At 42.9% G+C, this 18989-nt stretch overlaps 1 protein-coding gene across 2 annotated transcripts in view; it reads left to right on the top strand.

Annotated features, from left to right (window-relative positions):
• Positions 1-18989, top strand: part of Ica1l (islet cell autoantigen 1 like) — a 30990-nt gene that overhangs the window by 3113 nt on the left and 8888 nt on the right. For both annotated transcript variants that reach the window (XM_038315451.1, XM_038315452.1), the window contains exons 2-8: positions 666-738; positions 5958-6081; positions 7383-7581; positions 9364-9489; positions 12421-12519; positions 15000-15082; positions 17135-17172. In XM_038315451.1, the coding sequence (XP_038171379.1) occupies positions 666-738; positions 5958-6081; positions 7383-7581; positions 9364-9489; positions 12421-12519; positions 15000-15082; positions 17135-17172 (742 nt within the window). The remainder of the gene's footprint in view (positions 1-665; positions 739-5957; positions 6082-7382; positions 7582-9363; positions 9490-12420; positions 12520-14999; positions 15083-17134; positions 17173-18989) is intronic.

Below are 18989 nucleotides of genomic sequence, written 5' to 3'. Positions count from 1 at the left end.
TTTTTTTAATATTTATTTATTTATTATGTATACAATATTCTGTCTGTGTGTATACCTGCAGGCCAGAAGGGGGCACCAAACCCCCTTACAGATGGTTGTGAGCCACCATGTGGTTGCTGGGAATTGAACTCAGGACCTCTGGAAGAGCAGCCAGTGCTCTTAACCTCTGAGCCATCTCTCCAGCCCTACATTATTTTTTATAGTAAACTTGTTGGGCTGTTTTGCTTTGACTGATATTAGAAAAAGCCATATTGAGCAGCAGCTGTTTCTAAAGTACTCTCTTTTTCCTGTGTTGTTGAAATTATTTATATTGTATATAACTCTCTTGTGTTTGGATAATTGAGAGCAGAAGGGAGAACAAATTCTATAGATAAATTCCACACATTTATCTCTTTTTATCCAGTATTCACAGGGAAAATTTAAATGTGCTTTCTATATCAGTGATAAAACTAAGCCTGAAGTACATCCCAGTCAATAAAAATAGACGTAGTATTTATAAAATGGACATAATATATGTTTGAGAGGTACATCACAGCCAAGTAATTGACATAATTTATGAAGTATACCCAATAGAAACTTTTATGCAAATGTTCTAGTTTTGAAGTGCTAAAAGCTGTATTTGTTTATTGTTCTTTAAATTGTCCTAATAAAATTTATTTTTCAAGGTTTTTCACTCCATCCAGGAGACATGCAATGAACTTCTGAAGATAGTTGAGAAATATCAGCTAAGACTCAATGGTATGACATCATAGCTATCTGATAATTCCCATTTAAAATAATAATTGGTATGCATTTTTGAAAATGAGCACTTAATGGTAAAGTAGTTGTTTATCAAGCTATTTAGTAAGGTTTTATTTAAAATTTAAAAAATATAAATACTTACAGTGACCTGTCCTCAAAATCTCCAGTGTCCATCTTTTCCTTTTTACTTCATTAAATCCCTTAACACAGACTCACTTTCTACTCTGGTTGTACTCTCTCGGTGAACTTTAAGGTTTGCTCCATCATTCAAAACCTCTTTTGGCCCCTGCAGATTTTACAATCAGTACCTCATTCTTTTTTTTCTCTCACAGGAACATTTGATAATGTTGTTTGTATGCTCTGTAGCCCAAGCTGGCCTGGAATCCTCCTGCCTCTGCCTTCCTGAACGCTAGGTTTCCAGGCAGATCCCACCACACCTGGCTTTTTTCCTTCTGCTCTACTTCCTCTCCTCCAGCATCTCTTGTCAGGTCACAGGAAGGAAAAGCCAGTTCTCATCCCCACGGCTGATCACCTCCTCATCTTCCGCTCCCACAGGCCCACCCCGCTCTGGTCTTGCTCTCCAACTTCATTCAGCATCCTGCCTTTGGCGGGCTCTTCTCTGTCCCCGACCACTTCGGGTTGGAACTTTGCCATTGAATTTTTTTCTCTACTTCAATTATAGTGGCTTACTAGATGTGGCTACCTCTCTGATCTCATGTCCTGAAACCCTTGCACTGAATTGTGTCGCTCTCTTTCATGACAGGCTTATCTGCATCATATGCTCCCTAACTTTCCTTGGATGTTTCGTCAAAAGCCATCATTTTGAGGAGGACTTCCCTTGATCCCCATACCTAAATTCAAACTCTCTCTCCTTTATAACTCCCCTGTGCTCTTACAATATTCAGCGTTCTGGATATTCTATCTATTGCTTCTTTTTACACCTAGAATGTGGTCTTTTAACCTTCCTATTATTTACTAATTACTTCGTGCTTGAGGTCAGGTTATACACATGTCAGGGCAGAGGTCAGAGGACACTTTGCGAGAGCCAATTCTTTGTTTCCATCATGTGGACTCTGGATCAAGCTCAGGCTTGGTTGCTAGCGCCATTTCCCACTGAGCCACTGTGCTGGATCTGATAATGCAGGAACTGGTTTTGTTTACTTGTGTGTCCCCAAACCTTAAAAACAATTCTAGCATGTAGTCAGTATTCGGTAAATATTTGCTCATTAATAAATGCTTTCCTGTCTGTGTGGTGACTCTCCCCTGCCACCCCAGCACTCAGGAGGCTTGAGTAGAAGGATCACTCTGAGTGAGAGGAGAGTGTGGGCCAGCCAGGTCAGTCTGGGTCACAATAACACACTGCCTTAAAAAACATCATTTTCCAAAGCTGTGTAAGTCAAGCTTACCATTTATAATCATAACTCATAGTGAAGAAAAACTCAATATGGCATAATTAGGGAAGTTTTTTTTAAAGATTTATTTATTCATTATGTATATAGTGTTCTGCAGGCCAGAAGAAGGCACCAGATCTTACTACAGATGGTTGTGAGCCACCATGTGGTTGCTGGGAATTGAACTCAGGATCTCTGGAATAGCAGGCAGTGCTCTTAACTGCTGAGCCATCTCTCCAGCCCGGGAAGTTGTTTTTCTGTGTGAATATGTCATACATTCTATATGTGTGCTTTTCCCAAGAAAATAGTTGAACTTTTTGTGGCAAAATTAAAAAATGATACAAACAGCATGCAGTTGAGTCAGTTTCAAGACATAACACCAAACTGTAGCTAGGAGTGAGTAACTGTGGGATATAGTATTTGACAAAGGGAATGTGGTAATGGTTAAGTTGTATATGGGGGCGGATATATGAGGAAAGAAGAGATTTGGAGGCCAGGGAACGAGAGTAAAGAAAGAAAACAGCCTGTGTGCACGGAAGAAGGGGGAAGAACAAAGGAAACTTAGGGCCAGATTGCTAAGGGTCAGAAACACCGAGCTGTAGAAGGTGCCGTGACCACTGCACCATCATTGAAACAGAGATATCTAGAAACATTGGCAAGTTTGTGTGCCTTCAACTCTGCCATGAAATCACTGGATCTTTCAGCATCTTCATGGCATGTCAGAGTAAGGAAAAGATCATAAGCAGGCTTCGTGTGTGCCTTCTCTTTAAACATGTGGTGTCTTGAAGACTCTCATACTCACGGGACTCCTGCTGGTCGTACTATCAGACAAATACAGCAGGTCAGGGCAATACTGGGAACATTTTGTGATGGAGACTGAGTGTTGAGCTGTGTGAGCTCAGCGTCTGCTGTGTCCCTGAAACAGTGTTATGCATGTTTATGGCCTGGGATGAGCCTGTCACAGGGGGTGTCTGTTGACGCTGGCAGGCTGGTCCCAGCACAAAAGCAGCACAGGTTGGGCTTCCACCTGCCCCTTTCAGCATCCATAAAGGTAAGACTCGGCAATGATTGATGCTCTCTATACCTGAAAACGAAGTGTTCTGTGTTCCCAGAGAGCTTTAAATCCTCACACAAGTGATGATTTTCCCTAATCATCACTTTCTAAAGTTAGGAGCTATAGAAAATTCATTCCTCTCAAGCAATTAGAACGTTAAATTAACATTTTTCCTGAATGAAAATGAGGACATGACCACTCCTAGGTACGACTGAGAAGGTTTTTATTGCAAATATGAGGGCGAGCACAGCCAGAGACATCTGGAAGAGTCCAGGCTGAATGGGGCAGCAGACTGAACCAGGTCATGGGGGTGGGGGTAGAAGAGAGAGGGCAAGCGATGAACAGAAGTCCAGGAGCACAGCCCAGAGAAGAACCAGGAGGATATATAACCAGGACACCAGGGGTAAGGGAGTCAGGACGGGGGCTTGTGAGAAGGGCTGGGAGGAACCTCGGAGCTGGGAGAGGTCCAGTGTCTGCTTTGATGTGTGAATTGCACCTCACTTAGCCATTTGTCCTGGGTTTCTTTGAGACCTCCCATTCCAGCCTTTTGTTGATGATAGGGGTCAGCAACAATCTCGAACTGTAACTACTCATTCTGTAACTACTGCTGAGCTGAAATGGAGTGTCATTGTTGGGGCCCAGGAAGACAGGAATGTTGGTCAAAGGACAAAGAGAGAGAGGGACGTGCAGGCTTGAAAACATCTGTTGGGTTTTTTTTTTTTTTATTGTTGCTTTGTTTTGTTTTTGGATTGTTTTGTTTTTTGCTTTTTGGCTTGCTGCCCAGGTTCTGCGGGACCACCTGGGACTAGTGAAATGGCAGGCTGCTTTGAAGCAGTCTGGGATGCAGGTTCTGCAACACCCAGGGCTGACACACTGCAAGCAATATTGAAGCAGTTTGCAATCTTCAGTTGACTGGAAATCTACTGGATAGAGAGAGACTAGGGACAGAAAGCAAAGTTAGGGAGCTTAGGATAAAAGTTGTGTATTGGGTGTACTCTGGACACTTCTATGCCTGTGGTCCTGGTAACTGGAGGGAGAGAGGAATTCCAAGTCAAGGGGAAGGGGGAATCTCACCCTGTGGGGTAGAAAGTAGGGGGAAAGCTTAGGCTGTAGATTGACAGGAGTACTTATCTGGAGTCCATTTGGTTTGTGAGAGGTATATCCAAGTCTCATGACTCCCTGAAGCTTACAAGAATTTTAAGTTTATAAAAAGAAATAAAAGTTTTAGACATATAAGCATTTCTACTCTTTGTAATCTGTGCTGAAATCCACACTGTAAGAAAAGCAGTAGACTCATGCCTTTGAGTCATAGTAAAAGTTGAGAGACCCCAAAACTGATTCTGAGTTAGAAGCAAGAACACTCACTCTGCTATCCTGAGGGCTGGGTGTGTAGATTGGACAGAGGTGTTTCAGAACAATGGGAAGCACTTCTAAGTCTATATTTAGAAGATAACCAAAGGGAATTTGACTATGATAAGTTACCAGTGCTTTACCAGGGCTAGATTCCCCAGATCGCCAGCTCTGTATCATGTTACTTGTTTATAATACGCTGTATGGTTTTGTTAAAGATAGTAACACTAGTTGAGTGGTTGGCTACCCCTTCATTGTATCGCCTTGCTCTGAGGGAAGAGACAAATGGAGAGAGCTGGGCTCTGCTGCTGCCCTTTGGGTTTTTGTTTTGTTTTTACTTTTTCTTTATTCTTTCTCTGTGTAGTCCCAGTTGTCCTGGAACTCACTCTATAGACCAGGCTGGCCTCAAACTCAGAAATCTACCTGCCTCTACCTCCTAAGTGCTAGGATTGTTTTTACTTTTAAAGTGGGTATTATTATTATTATTAATTTATTATTTATTGAGACTAATGCAGTACTGCCTACATTGGATGCTGTTTTAGGGTTTTACCACTGTGAAGAGACACCATGACAACTCTTATAAAGAAAAAATGTTTAAGTGGAGGGGGGACTGGCTTACAGTTCAAAAGTTAAGTCCACTACCATCATGGCAGAAAGTATGGTGACAAGTAGGCAGACATGGTGCTGGCGAGGGAGCTGAGAGTTCTACATCTGGATCCTTTCTGTAGTGAGGAGCAAATGTAATAAAAATGAGTTCCAGGATGGGTATAGTGGTGCACACCTTTAATTCCAGCACTTGGGAGGCAGAGGCAGGTGGATCTCTGTGAGTTCCAGGATAGCCTGGGTTCTGTAGGGGAGATTCTGTCTCAAAAACAAACAAACAGAAATGTATTTCTAGTGACTAAATAAAAACAACATGCAAGCCAGGCATGATGCTTATGTGTAATCCCAGTACTTAAGAGATTGAGCATGTCAGGTGTGTGTGCGCACGCATGTCTGTGTCTGCCATAGCACATGTGTGCAGGGTCAGTTCTCTCAGCATGTCAGGTGTGTGTGTGTGTGTGTCTGTCTGTCTGACATAGCACGTGTGTGCGAGGTCAGTTCTCTCAGCATGTCAGGTGTCTGTCTGTCTGTCTGACATAGCACGTGTGTGCGAGGTCAGTTCTCTCAGCATGTCAGGTGTCTGTCTGTCTGACATAGCACGTGTGTGCGAGGTCAGTTCTCTCAGCATGTCAGGTGTGTGTCTGTCTGTCTGACATAGCACGTGTGTGCAGGGTCAGTTCATGTGGGTCCCAAGGATTTGAACTCAAGCCCGTCAGCATTGGTGGCACCTTTACCTGTAGAGTCGTGTCTCCTGCTAGTGTATGTTTTAAGAAAATGATGAAATGAGCAATGAACTAAACTGTAATTTTTTTCTCTAGTTATATCAGAGGAAGAGAATGAACTCGGGCTCTTTTTAAAGTTCCAAGCAGAACGGGATGCCACTCAAGCTGGTAAAATGATGGCCGCCGCTGGCACGGTACTGTGCTCTTCAGCCAAGCAAAGGTTCGCATGGCTTCTCCTCGTCCTTCACTCTGTAGTCGGATGGTGCTTCTGACGTGTGTGCTCAGTTCCCACAGTTAGCAGAGAGCTTGTAATAAGGCATTCATGAGAAATGTGTTTGGGGAGATATATTTTATGCCTAGCCTTTAATTATTCATTTGCACTCAAAAGAATTACTTAAAAATTAATGTTCTTCGTTGCCTGATCCCTAAAAGCAGCATTTAGAGCTACATTTCTATTTCTCAAATGGTTTACTATAATAGAGTCACAGAATGGTTGATATTTAAAATGTGTTCCTGTTTTTTCTGTTTCCCTGTTTTCTGTGATGCTGACAGTCACCCCCAGGCCTCATGCAGCCTAGTGGACACAGGACCCTTGCACTACACCTTCCTCAAGCCACTTACTTTTGTTGGCATATGCTATCTATGATTAAATTAAAACTTTTTAAATATTTATTTATTTATTTATTTATTTATTTTTAGAAAAGGTCACTATGTATCCCAGGTAGCCTTGAACTCAAATACTCATCTGCCTCTGCCTCTCCCTGTGCTGGGATTAAAGGCCTGTCCCACCAAACCCAGCCTGGTTTTTTTCTTTCTTAACTACATGCTTTCTACCTCTTATTTCAGTGTTTAGCATAAAGATATGTATTAAAGACTATCTCATTCTCTCTCTCCCTCCCTCCCTCCCTCTCTCTCTCTCTCTGTCTCTCTCTCACTCACTCAATACAGCTCAAATCCTTGTAATACAGAAAAAATGAGAACACTGACCTCATCGGGTTCTGCGGTGTGATGTCTGGCCCAAGTGGCTTTATTCTGCAGTGCCGTGTTAGTGCAGAATTGAGCCAGTGGGCCCCGGGCACCTAGTGCCCGTGTATTGAAAGCAGCCTTAGAGTAGCTGGGTTTGATTTGTGCTCCTTAAACACCCGTGTTTCCGTCCTCACTCAGTTGTCCTAAGAACTGAATCCTTCTTAGTTCTCCTAGCGTTTTAATATAACCTTTAAAGCCCTGCTTCTCCCTGCACTGCCAACTGAGCACTCTGTAAGGAGTCCTTTGTGGTCTCAGAACTCTTTTTAGATGGTAGACGTGCCTGCTGGGTTATCTGGATCAACATCCGCAAAGCTACCAAGCTCTGTTTCCTAAAGTTGAAAGGGTGGACCTGTAGGAGCATCTTTCCTGGTAACTCATCTGCTTTCTAAATCTTCTAGGCATGTTTGTGACTCTTCATGGTGGTAAATACATGTTGCGATGTGTCTAGAATTTTATGGATGTGCAATCCTCTGATCTTTACCTCTCTACTATTAGATTGGCCTTGTGCACTCCCCTGTCTCGTCTTAAGCAAGAAGTAGCAACGTTCAGCCAGAGGGCCGTTTCTGACACTTTGATGACCATTAATCATATGGAGCGGGCTCGCACGGAATATAGAGGAGCCCTGCTGTGGATGAAGGATGCATCCCAGGAGCTCGACCCAGACACCTTAAAACAAATGGAAAAGTTTAGAAAAGTAAGAAAATGTATCCCTTTCCTTCCTTTTAGGTCTGTTCATGTCTTTTATGTATGTGGGTGCTGTTTGCATGTATGTCTGCACACCGGAAGAGGGCACTGGATCCCATTAGAGATCTCTCCAGCCCTCCTTTTCTTGACACTAACATAGAGAAGTAATGCAGAATAATTTAACGGTGATAATAAAATATTAGCCTTTTTTTTTTTTAAAGGATCTCATTGCCTAACCCAGGTTGGGCAGGAATGCATACTCCTGCCTAGTTTCCTGAGAGCTGAGATTACAGGTGTGCACAACAGCATGCGTGATAGGGTGGTGGTGATAGTGTGTTCTCAGCTGAGGCTCCCACTTCCGAAATGGCTCTAGCTGTAAAGGGTGTCATAACTCTAGCAAGCACAGCTCACTGACTCCTGTCAGCAGTCCTGCAGAAAAAGAGCAGCCTCTAGTCCTACTCCCGTGTAACCCTTGACGACAGCATTTAGTTCCTGAGTGTCTGCACAGCACTGAGAAGGCACTGGAGCACTGAATTCCATATCTTCACAGTTACGTGTACATAAAGCAAAGGTACAGATTCCTGTCTGACCCTTCATGCCACGCAGCTTTCCGACACTCGACTCCTCTCACCAAGGCCCTGCTCCTCTGAGCCTTGCCCCTTGTCCTGGGCCACTTGCCCCAAGCGTCTTGGTGCAACCATCACCGCCTTCCTGTGCAAACTTTACCCCAGCTCCCAAAGGGCCTTCCTGGTCATTCAGTGGTCGTTCAAATTCTGTTCACGTCTTCAGGGTGTTTCCAGGCTGAGAGTCCCTCCTGCAGCGATTTTCCTTTTCTCTGCCCCTCCCTGCCTGACAGTGGTGAGGTGGACACTTGTTTTGTTTGTCACCAAAGCTCAGTTCCCAGAATGGTGCTTCATATACTGGACAGCTTGTAAATTTTAGTTAAGTCAATGAATGGATAAACATTTCAAGGTCAGTGTTTATATTGTCCAATGACATTTAAGAAATAATTTAAATCTATAAATACCTCAATGATTTGGAAATACTAATGCCTCCCAACATTTGACCATGTCTTCTGCTTGTTCTTCTGAATTTATTACATTTTATTTATTGTTTGTAAAATGCACATATATCACTAGAATATGCTTGTCTCTAAAATTTTATTACATTCATCTATTTTGTGTGTGTGAGCATATGCCACAGCATACATGTAATTGACAGAGGACAGCTGGGAGTCGGTTCTCTCCTTCCACCGTGTGGGTCATCAGGCTTGGTGGTGAGTGCCTTTGCCCACTGAGCCACCTCCTTAGCCCTTCCAGGTTTTGCTTCTACTCTTACTATATACAGTGCATATCCTAAACATTTCAAACATCTATTTTTATCTGGGGCACTTGTTTTCTTCTTAACCAAATGATTTTCATTTTTCATCTCAGATTTTCTCACTACAGTTAGCTATCCAATGCTTAGAGCGCCCACCTCCAAGTCTGAGAACTTGAATTCCATGCTCAGAGCTCACATGGTAAAAGGAGACAAGCAACTCCCACATGCTGTTCTCTGACCTCCACACACACATGCCCCCTGCTACACAAATGAGCAAATATGTAAAAGATAAATATAAGAAAGAATCGCCTTTTTTTGTCAAAAAGTAGCTAAAGTCTCTCTCACTTAATCACCGAATGATAACGACAGAGAAAGGAATTGTTATAATCCCATGTGTCTGGAGAAATTAGTTTCAGGCCCATTAGATTTCCATCTTTGGTATTGGAAACAATGGACTTTTTTGTGATTGCAGGTACAGATCCAAGTGAGAAAGAGCAAAGGTTCTTTTGACAAGTTAAAGATGGATGTCTGCCAGAAAGTGGATCTGCTTGGAGCCAGTCGCTGCAATATGCTGTCTCATTCTCTCACTACTTACCAGGTACCCGCCCACTCCACGGTCAGCACATTCTCGCAGAGGAGATAAGTCGTGAGATTCCTTTTTACAAGTTGTCTAATGGGTGCAAGAAAATTCATATCATTGATCAGGTTCCTGTGAGAGTTGTAAATGAGACAGAGAACCAACCATAAGGCTCTGAGAGAGAGAGGCTTAGAGACTGTTTATATTCTAGTCTCGCACTGTCCTCTTTTGGGTCCTAGCAGAGCGAAAGACTTAGAGACTTTCTGAGGCTGAAAGGGGGCACGGTAAGCCAGGCAGTGGTGGTGTTAAGTCTTTAATCCCAGCACTCGGGAGGTAGAGGCAGACCAGTCTCTGAGTTGGTGACCAGCCTGGTCTATAAAGAGTTCCAGGACAGCTGGGGCCACAACAGAGAAACCCTGTCTCAAAAAAGCAAATAAAATTAAAATTAAAAAAAAAATAAAGAGGAAATAGTGAAGAGGTAAAATTTAAGGCTCATAAACTCTGGTTACATATACTTTTGTCTGAGGCAGTGATACTGTAGGCACAGCCAGCTGTAGGGGCGGCCAGCTGTAGGGGCATACAGGTAATCTCAGCATTCCACAGCACAGGCAGGAGGACTGACTCTGTCACCAAACTAAACAAAAAAGCAAAAAGAACACCATAGTCAAAAAAGTTTGAAAACTTTTGTATCAAGTAATCAAGAAAATAAAGCAAGGTACACTTGCGATGTCTCATGCCTTTAATAACAGGAGGCAGAAGCAGGTGGATCTGTGAGTTTGCAGCTAACCTGGTCCACAAATTCTAGGGCAGCTAGAGCTGTTACACAGAGAAACCCTGTCTCAACAAACCTAAATAAACAGATAGATAGATAAATTAAATGAAATCAATGACAATTAAGTAAATGATTATTTGGGCTTAAAAACCTAAGTTAGCACAGTCGGGATCATGTACTCCTTTGATCTGCTGTCCGACGTGACTAAATTCTCAAGTCTCACCTGTAGCGAAATTTTCCTTAGGCCGCCAACCAGCTCCCAAATAAAGACAGAGACTTATTAATTATGAAGGCTCAGGTTTAGTTTAGGCTTGCTCCACCTGCTCTTTTAACTTACTTTAACCTCTTTCTATTCATCTATGTTTTGCCTTGGGGCTTTTACCTTTCTTTCATTCTGTGTGTCCTGCTTTTCCTGCTTCTTCCATGTCTGTCTGGCCCCTGCCATCTTTTTCTTTTCTTCCCTGAGCCTAAACAACTCCTCCTTACTCTCCTTGCCCAGAAGTCCCGCCTATATCTCCTCCCTTGCTATTGGTCATTCTGCTTTTCATTAGACCAATCAGGTGCCTTGGACAGGCAAGGTTGTTAAACAAATGCAACACATCCTTATACAGTTAAACAAATGCGACACATCTTTACATAGTTAAACAAATATTCTCAACATAAACAAATGCAACCCATCTTTATACAGGTAAACAAATATTCTCAACATAAACAAATGCAACACATCTTTATACAGTTAAACAAATATTCTCAACATAAACAAATGCAACACATCTTTGCATGGTTAAGCAACACATCTTTGCATGGTTAAGCAAATTTTCTGCATCATAAACAAATACAACACATTTACATAAACAAATGCAACACATCTTTGCATGGTTAAACAAATTTCCCAAACGTGCACTTATGTTGCCCTCAAGTCACGTGAATAATCTACGATGAATGCTGGCTATTTACAAGTAATAGTTGCAGAGGTTACTGTGTATTTCAAAACAGCAAGTAGAAACTGTATTTGAATAAGGAAGGAATAGGGGAAGGAGGTGGTTATTGATTGCTGTCTTAAACAATATGCTTAACTCAGCTTAAGTACTCAAGACTCAAGAGAAAATGAGATGAAATGCAAGCAATGACGATCTGTAGTTCAACAGCGAATAGCTTGGTGCTTCTCTGTTCTCGCTGTTCAGCCTTTGTCTTGGGACAGGAATCTTGAAGCAACAAGAAAGATTACAAATTACCTGAGTTAGCTAAGTAACACATTTTGAGGGGTCAAGTCTTTCTTGAGCCCTTAATGAAAGGCCAAATTCAGTAAGAAATATTTTCTGTAATGTAAAGATTCTTTTTTAAAAATATTTATTTATTTATTAATTATGTATACAATATTCTGTCTGTGTGTATGCCTGCAGGCCAGAAGAGGGCTCCAGACCCCATTACAGATGGTTGTGAGCCACCATGTGGTTGCTGGGAATTGAACTCAGGACCTCTGGAAGAGCAGGCAATGCTCTTAACCTCTGAGCCATCTCTCCAGCCCATAATGTAAAGATTCTTATAGGGCAGTGGTGGCACACACCTTTAATACTAGCCCTCAGGAGGCAGAGGCAGGAGGATCTCTGAGTTCTAGACCAGCCTGGTCTATAGAGCTAGTTCCAGGCCCATCAAGGTTACATAGTAAGACCCTGTCTCACAACACAAAACATTCAAAAAAAGATTCTTATGGGCCAAGATGGCTCAACACGTGAATATGCTTGCTAGCAAGCCTGATGACCTGAATTTGATCCCTGGGACTCAACATGGTAGAAGGAGAGAACCAATTCCCTCAAGGTGTTCTCTGACCTCTCTCTGTAGGCACACACACAGATAAATGCTTATATATGCTAACATAAAGATTAAACATATGGAGATTCATGTTCTTATGCCTTTGTTTCTGCTTTGGAGTACATTGGTTTTCTTTCTCTTCCATCTTAGACCCATTCTTTTCTTCCTCTTATTATGAGCTATAGTCCTTCTCTGGCACATGTCCATGCAGACTCGGGTGCTCACTTTAGTGAAGAACTGTGAGCCATAGTTCCTTTGTTCCCCATACTTGGACAGTTGGATCAGTTCCTGTCTGCTGTTGAACACTACAGCCTCAAACAGATCTCAGAAGGGGCAGGACTGTAGTGTTCTCTTTCCTTTTTCCACAGAGGACATTGCTTGGGTTCTGGGAGAAAACAGCTCAAATGATGTCCCAAATCCAGGAGGCCTGTGCTGACTTTCATCCGTATGACTTCATAGCTCTCAAGGTATGTCTCCTGGGTTCACTTCTTCAGCTGTATCTCACGTTATTAGGTGATAACACTGAAACTGCCTTTAGCTAAGTTCCAAACTCATGAAACCTTGGGAAACATTTTTTCCCACTCTAGGATCTGTATCCTCTAGGTTCTGAAGTCACCAGTTGCACTAAAATACACAGGGACCTTTCACGCTGAGGTACTGGTGACAGGAGAAGAGGGAAGAAGAGTAGAAACACGGGAGACGGGAGCTGGAGGCCGTGACTCAGTAATGTATCTATGGAAGGGAGGGAGGGAAGGGAGAGAAGGAAGGAAGGAAAGAAAAGAAAGAGGAGGGAGGGAGGGAAAGAAAAGAAAAAGAAAGGAAGGAAGGAAGGAAGGAAGGAAGAGAAGAAAAGAGTTCAGCTCTTGTAGAGGATGCAAGTTTGGTTCCCAGCATCCATGTCGGGTGGCTCACAGCTTCCTGTAACTCCAGCAGCTTTGGGGCTTGACCTCATATTCCTCCAGGCTCTGTGGCATCTGCACACACAATTAAGAATAAGTCTTCTTTAAATAGATGTATAGAATGTGAAATTTACGAAAAAAAATTTAAAATATGCTGGGTGGTGGTGAAGCATGCCTTTAATCTGAGCACTTGGAAGGCAGAGGCAGGTGGATCTGTGAGTTCGAGGCCAGCCTGGTCTACAGAGCGAGTTCCAGGACAGTCAGGATTATACAGAGAACCCTGTCTCAAAAAACCAACCAAACAAACAAACAAACAAAACCCTGAAAATACACAGGGGCTATCAAAAAGAAAAACAATTATCAGAAAGGAAAACAATTTAAGTAACAAGTGGTAGAAAGGCAGGCCAGATTACCTGCCTGTCAGTTTTAGACGTTTAAGGCACATTTCCTTCTTGCCTTTACCCTGATGTCACATTTGAGATTCCTGGCGCTCAGATCACACAGCGTGGCCCCGACATGGGTGTGACTGCAGCTTCACAGACAGACAAAAGAGGATATGTGAAGTGTGCTCACGCGTGATTAGTTTCTCCAAATTTCACAGTGCCCAGTCACATGTGCTATTCAACAAGGTCGTACTGTGATGGTCACTCCTTCAGTTCTGATGGGCCAGCTTTAAGTGCCTTTTAACTTGCCATTCTGCTTCAGCTGGATGAATGTCTGTGTGTGCATGCATGAATGTGTATGCACGTGCACATGTGTGTATGCACGTGCACATGTGTGTGTATGCACGCGCACATGAATGTGTATGCGCGCACACATACACAGGTGCCTGCAAACGTTAGAGGTGTCTGATCCCTCTGGAACTAGAGTTAGAGGTGGTTGCGAGCTGCCTGATGTGGGTGCTGGGAATTGAACGTGGGTCCTCTGGAAGGACAGCATGTGTTTTGAACTGCCGAGTCATTTCTTCAGTCTCCTTTTATAGCATGATTAATAAAAAAAAACCAGAGACAGATACTGGGGTTCAGCCTGAAGGTCAGAAAAGCAAAGCAGCCAGCCCTTGGCTCTTCCCTCTACCTCAGTCCAGAATGGCGATCCTGCCTCCAGGAATCTCAGAATGAGACCAAGTCTGAGACCTGTCTCCTCCTGTTTTATATTCCTCTCTATCTAGTGCTGGGATTAAGGGTGTGCACCACTACCACCTGGCTTCTGTGGCAAACTAGTGTGGCTACTGGGATTAAAGGTGTGTGTCACCACTGCCTGGTCTGTAAGGCTGACCAGTGGGTTGTTTTACTGTCTGATCTTCAGGCACGCTTTATTTATTAAAATACAAATGAAATGCCACTACATCCTTTTACATTTTTTTTCTTTTTTGAGAAAGGGTCTTACTGTGGCCTTGAACTCAGAGGACTCAGACTGGGATTAAAGGCACAAACCACCGTAGCCCACTCATTTTTTAAAAGTCATTTTACAAGATAACACCTTTCAGCCCCAAAGCTGCCCTTGATTAAAGGTTGTTTGTTGCTTTTTTTTTTCTTTGATTTTTCAAGACAGGGTTTCTCTGTAGTTTTGGAGTCTGTCCTGGAAATAGCTCGACCAGGCTGATCTCAAACTCACAGAGACCTGCCTGCTTCTGCCTCCCAAGTGCTTGGATTAAAGGCGTGTGCCACCCCTGCCCTGCTAAAGTTGCTTTTTAAATTTTTCTATAATAAATGCTTCAGTTAATGTTATTTAGGCAAAATTATGTGGTTGATTTCTCCTCAGAATGGAAGAGGAACATGTTTAGCTATGTGCTGAGGACTGCAGTGCAGGCCAACAGTGCAGTATGTTTTCCTTGAACCCACCACAGGTTGCTAACCTTTCCACAGGCAGCCGGGATGAAGAACGGTGTGCTAGGGGCTCAGTGCAAATTACACCAACCACATTCTCACGGCTCGCTCTCTATTCAGAACTGTTTCTATTTCATACGGTTGCCTAAGGTTTTTACTCTCCTTTTGAAAAAAGGAATAGATTTTTTTCAATCTACTTAATATTACATTTTATATCCTTAGCGACTACAAGACACAGCAGGCAATGTCACTGCAGACAACAAGGAAGAAGCGGAAGGCAGCTGTCTTACTGCAAACCTCAATAAGTAAGTCAGCAAAAGCTGTGGGGACGACTCCAGACGCTGTCACGAGGAGGGCTGTGCTCCACAGGGGAGCCTGGAAGGGACAGCAGGAGCACGGGTTAGAAACCCGTCTCCAAGGACTGAGACTAGGAGCTAAGGGCCTTGCTCTGCCCGCTTCCCTGTGCTTGGCCATGTTCTTCTGCTGCCCAAGACAGCACCAAACTCTGCTGGTAGTGACAGGTACTGTTGAGTGGATGGTGATTCCCAACCATGTTATTTCTCTGTGGGAAATCCAAACTAAATGTCTGAATGTATAAAACATCAATTAAGCTTACCTTGATTCCATGTTGACATTTAAAATCACAAGTGAGGCCAGGTAGTGGTGCACACCTTTAATCCCAGCACTCAGGAGGCAGAGGCAGGCGGATCTCTGTGAGTTGGAGACCAGCCTGGTCTACAGAGTGAGTTTCATGTCAGAGCGACACAGTGAGATCCTGTCTCAAAAAATAAAAACAAAACAACAAAAGTCAGGACTAAATAGTTGAATGGAGTTTTTTCATTCTCACAGGGAAGCTCTATTGAAAATCTTATGCATCTTCAATAGTATAAAGCTATTCTGTTGAGTTATCAAGCAAAGTCCCAAACATTTTCATCCAAGTTGTTTAAACATATCATATATGTATACTATCATTGGAAACTTCATTCCAAATCCTAAATTTCTATTTACTTTGAAAGGATTTTTTGTTTTTGTTCTTAGACTAATACAGTAGCAACTTTAAAAAATACAAAGTGTCTCTGAAGACATATTAAAAGCCTTCAATACCGACAGCTGCAAAGCCATGCCCAGGAAGAACAGCTCAATCTCTCCTCAGTTTCTATGCTCCACTCCTGTTACAGGGTGTTCTAACTCAGCATGTTAGATACCTACCGAAGTGACCATTGACTAGGGATATCATCAGCTAGCCTGTCTTATCTTCTTTGGCAAATATCACTTTATTATTTAAAGTAGAATGCCACAAAGTGGGGTGTTTGTCTCCTCTATTTTGGTTCCTACAGGTTAAGTAAAGGCCACCCCAGCCACTAGTGCTTTAAAATGAAACACCACGCTCTGCAGCCAGAAGCTCTGGGATACACAGAGCAAGGGCGCTTACCCAAGGTGTTTATACAAGTGTTCCATTTCTCAGACTTTAAAAAAGAATTATGGTATATTTGCATAAACATACTGAAATATCTTAGGGATGGGATCCAAGTCTAAACATAAAATTTATGCTTTCTTATATATTTTTAATTAGGATAATTTTAATTCAAATAATAAGGTTCAAAGTCCATAGGCAATACTCTAAAACACAGTAAAGACAGCTTGCTGGTATGTAGTGGTTTCTTCAGTGAGAGCAAAGACTCCAGAAATTTCCGCATAATTCTACACATGTTCCCTGCTCTTTTAGAAGTCCTTACTAAAAAGAGAGGTAAGGTAGAGAGGAAAGGAACTGGTATGAGTTGTTTGCAATCCGAGGCAATGTTACTCTCTTTAAATAGTGTGCTCATAATACAAGTCTCATGATAGCCAAGTTTTCCAATTCTCCTATCATCTTGGTGTTCAAAAGGCTGTGGACATTCTGGAGTTCAGATTTCCAAATTAGGAATTTTCAGCCTTGTTTTGGTCCAGTGCCTACAATCCTGATAAAGACTCTGAGTTAGTGTTTCCTGAAATAAGGGGTAGGAAACCAGAACAAGGAGCCAGACAGTGGTGGTACATGTCTCTAATTCTAGCAGAGGCAGGTGGATCTCTGAGTTTGAGGCCAGCCTGGTCTGCAGAGTGAGTTCCAGGACATCCAGGGCTACAGAGAAACCCTGTCTTGAACCTCCCCCCCCCAAAAAAGGAAAAAGGTAAGAATAAAGCTTTTTTTTTACAGTCTGTGCAGATCCATAAGATCTATAGAAATAGGGCATACTCTGTTACAGACTTGATCTACCAGACAAGTTTTAGGTACCTCGTGAATTAAAATTTTAACTACATGAAACTGGGAGCTATGACCCTTAAACGTATTTTAACTAAAGTCTCTGTTTTTACTGTAGGGTAGCTTTGTCAGAAGAAAGCAGTGAGAGAGAACCAGGTAAGATGGCAGATGCCTTCACCTGAAATGGCTACATTTTAATGTCAAAATAATTTGTCACACTCTTAATTTTCATTTTATTACTTTATAAATAATACTATTTAAAATTTCTACTTCCTCCCTTCCTCCCACTTCTCTCCCACTCCCTCCCTCCCCCTCCAGTCCTAAGAGAGGGCAGGATACCCTGCCCTGTGGGAAGTCCAAGGCCCTCCCCACTCCATCCAGGCCTAGGAAGGTGTGCCTCCAAATATAACAGGATCCCAAAAAGCCAGTACATGCAGTAGAGACAAATCCACTGTCCAGGGTCCTAGCTGGGTCCTGAAAAACAAAACAAAACAAATTACATTTATTTGAGTGTGGGACTGTGTATGTGGATGCTCGCATGCCGCGGTCCACGTGTAGAGGTGAGTTGACTCCCTTCTACCACTTGTCCTCAGGATCAAATGTTTGTTGGGCAGCAAGTGCCATATCTGCTGAACTCATTTTATAACCTTTCTCTATCGCCTTTCTCCTAACATAGTTATTGTTTTCACTCACGTTAGGCCATTAGTAATGACACATAGCGTATGCATCATGTTTGTATTACAGAATTGTAATATACGTGAGTTTTATGCCTTCTGGGTTATGTGTGTATTGCTTCCCCTTCTCCCTTTTCAAGACAGGGTTCTGTGTTGTCCTAGATGTTCTGGAACTCGCTCTGTAGACCAGGCTGGCCTCGAGCTCACAGAGATCCACCTGCCTCTGCCTCCTGAGTGCTGGGATAAAAGGTGTGTGCCACTAGCACCTGGCTTGCTTTTTCATTTTTAAAAGACAGCTTTTCTGGGTGTGGTATTCTTGGCTACCAGTTTCCATGGATACCGTGAACACCTCACACCACCATCTCTTGAGCTGTGAATATTCTGTAGCAATAGACTGCTCCAAGCAGAACCAGACGGCTTTATGTAAACTTGCTTTAACACTGGAGAGTGTACTGGATGTCTTCCTCCTTGTGAGTGACTGAAGCCCTCTGACTTCCCATACCTTCATAGCCCCCTCTAGGTCTGGGAAGTCTTCGGCTATTTGACCTTCTCACCTCCCTCTTTAACTAAAATGACTGGATGTTGACTCTTTAGTACTGTACTGCTTTGTTTTTCCAGTTCTCCACAAACTGTTTTCACATTGAAGACTTTGTTTGTGGCTGCCCTTCCAAAGTGTCGGTTTGATTTCTGAGTCAGTGGGCACTTCCACTGGTTCACCACTAGATGGCGCCCTGCGTCCACGTTCGCCTCAGGTTTCCTGTACGATTATCCTCAAGTGCCCCACCCTGGGACATAGTGACTGACATCTGAAATCTCAGCACTGTAAGGTTGAAACAGTAGGATTGCCACCTGTTTGAGGCTATCTTGAGCTTTGCCCCCTGGTTCTTTCAGGCAAAGTAGCTGGCCGTGGTTTAGCCTGTATGTCTGGCAAGATTGACTTTTTCCTGGGCCTCTTAGCATAGCTTCACTCTCTGAGACTAGTCTTAGGCCTGAATTCTCTACAGTGGGAGGGCTATGAATCCTGTTTGCTCTGTTTGATGGTTGAGCTGGAGCGTGGGCAGTAGCGGTGTGCCTCCGAGTGGCACCCTCACCTTCAAAACTGAGTGCTTGTAAGGAGAGGTAGCTGGACCTTAGGTGCTCTTGGCTTGAAACTACCATTTTCTCTGCAGTGATAATGTACAGATGCACATGCAGACAAAAGCACCCATATACATAAATAAAAAAATTTCTAAAAAATATTAATAGTGGAGCTGAAAATGGCTCAGCGCTGATTGCTCTTCAGAGGACCTCAGTTTGATT

Source organism: Arvicola amphibius, chromosome 18 (assembly GCF_903992535.2).
Source record: "Arvicola amphibius chromosome 18, mArvAmp1.2, whole genome shotgun sequence".
Taxonomy (NCBI): domain Eukaryota; kingdom Metazoa; phylum Chordata; class Mammalia; order Rodentia; family Cricetidae; genus Arvicola; species Arvicola amphibius.
This window is presented reverse-complemented; position numbering and strand designations above follow the sequence as displayed.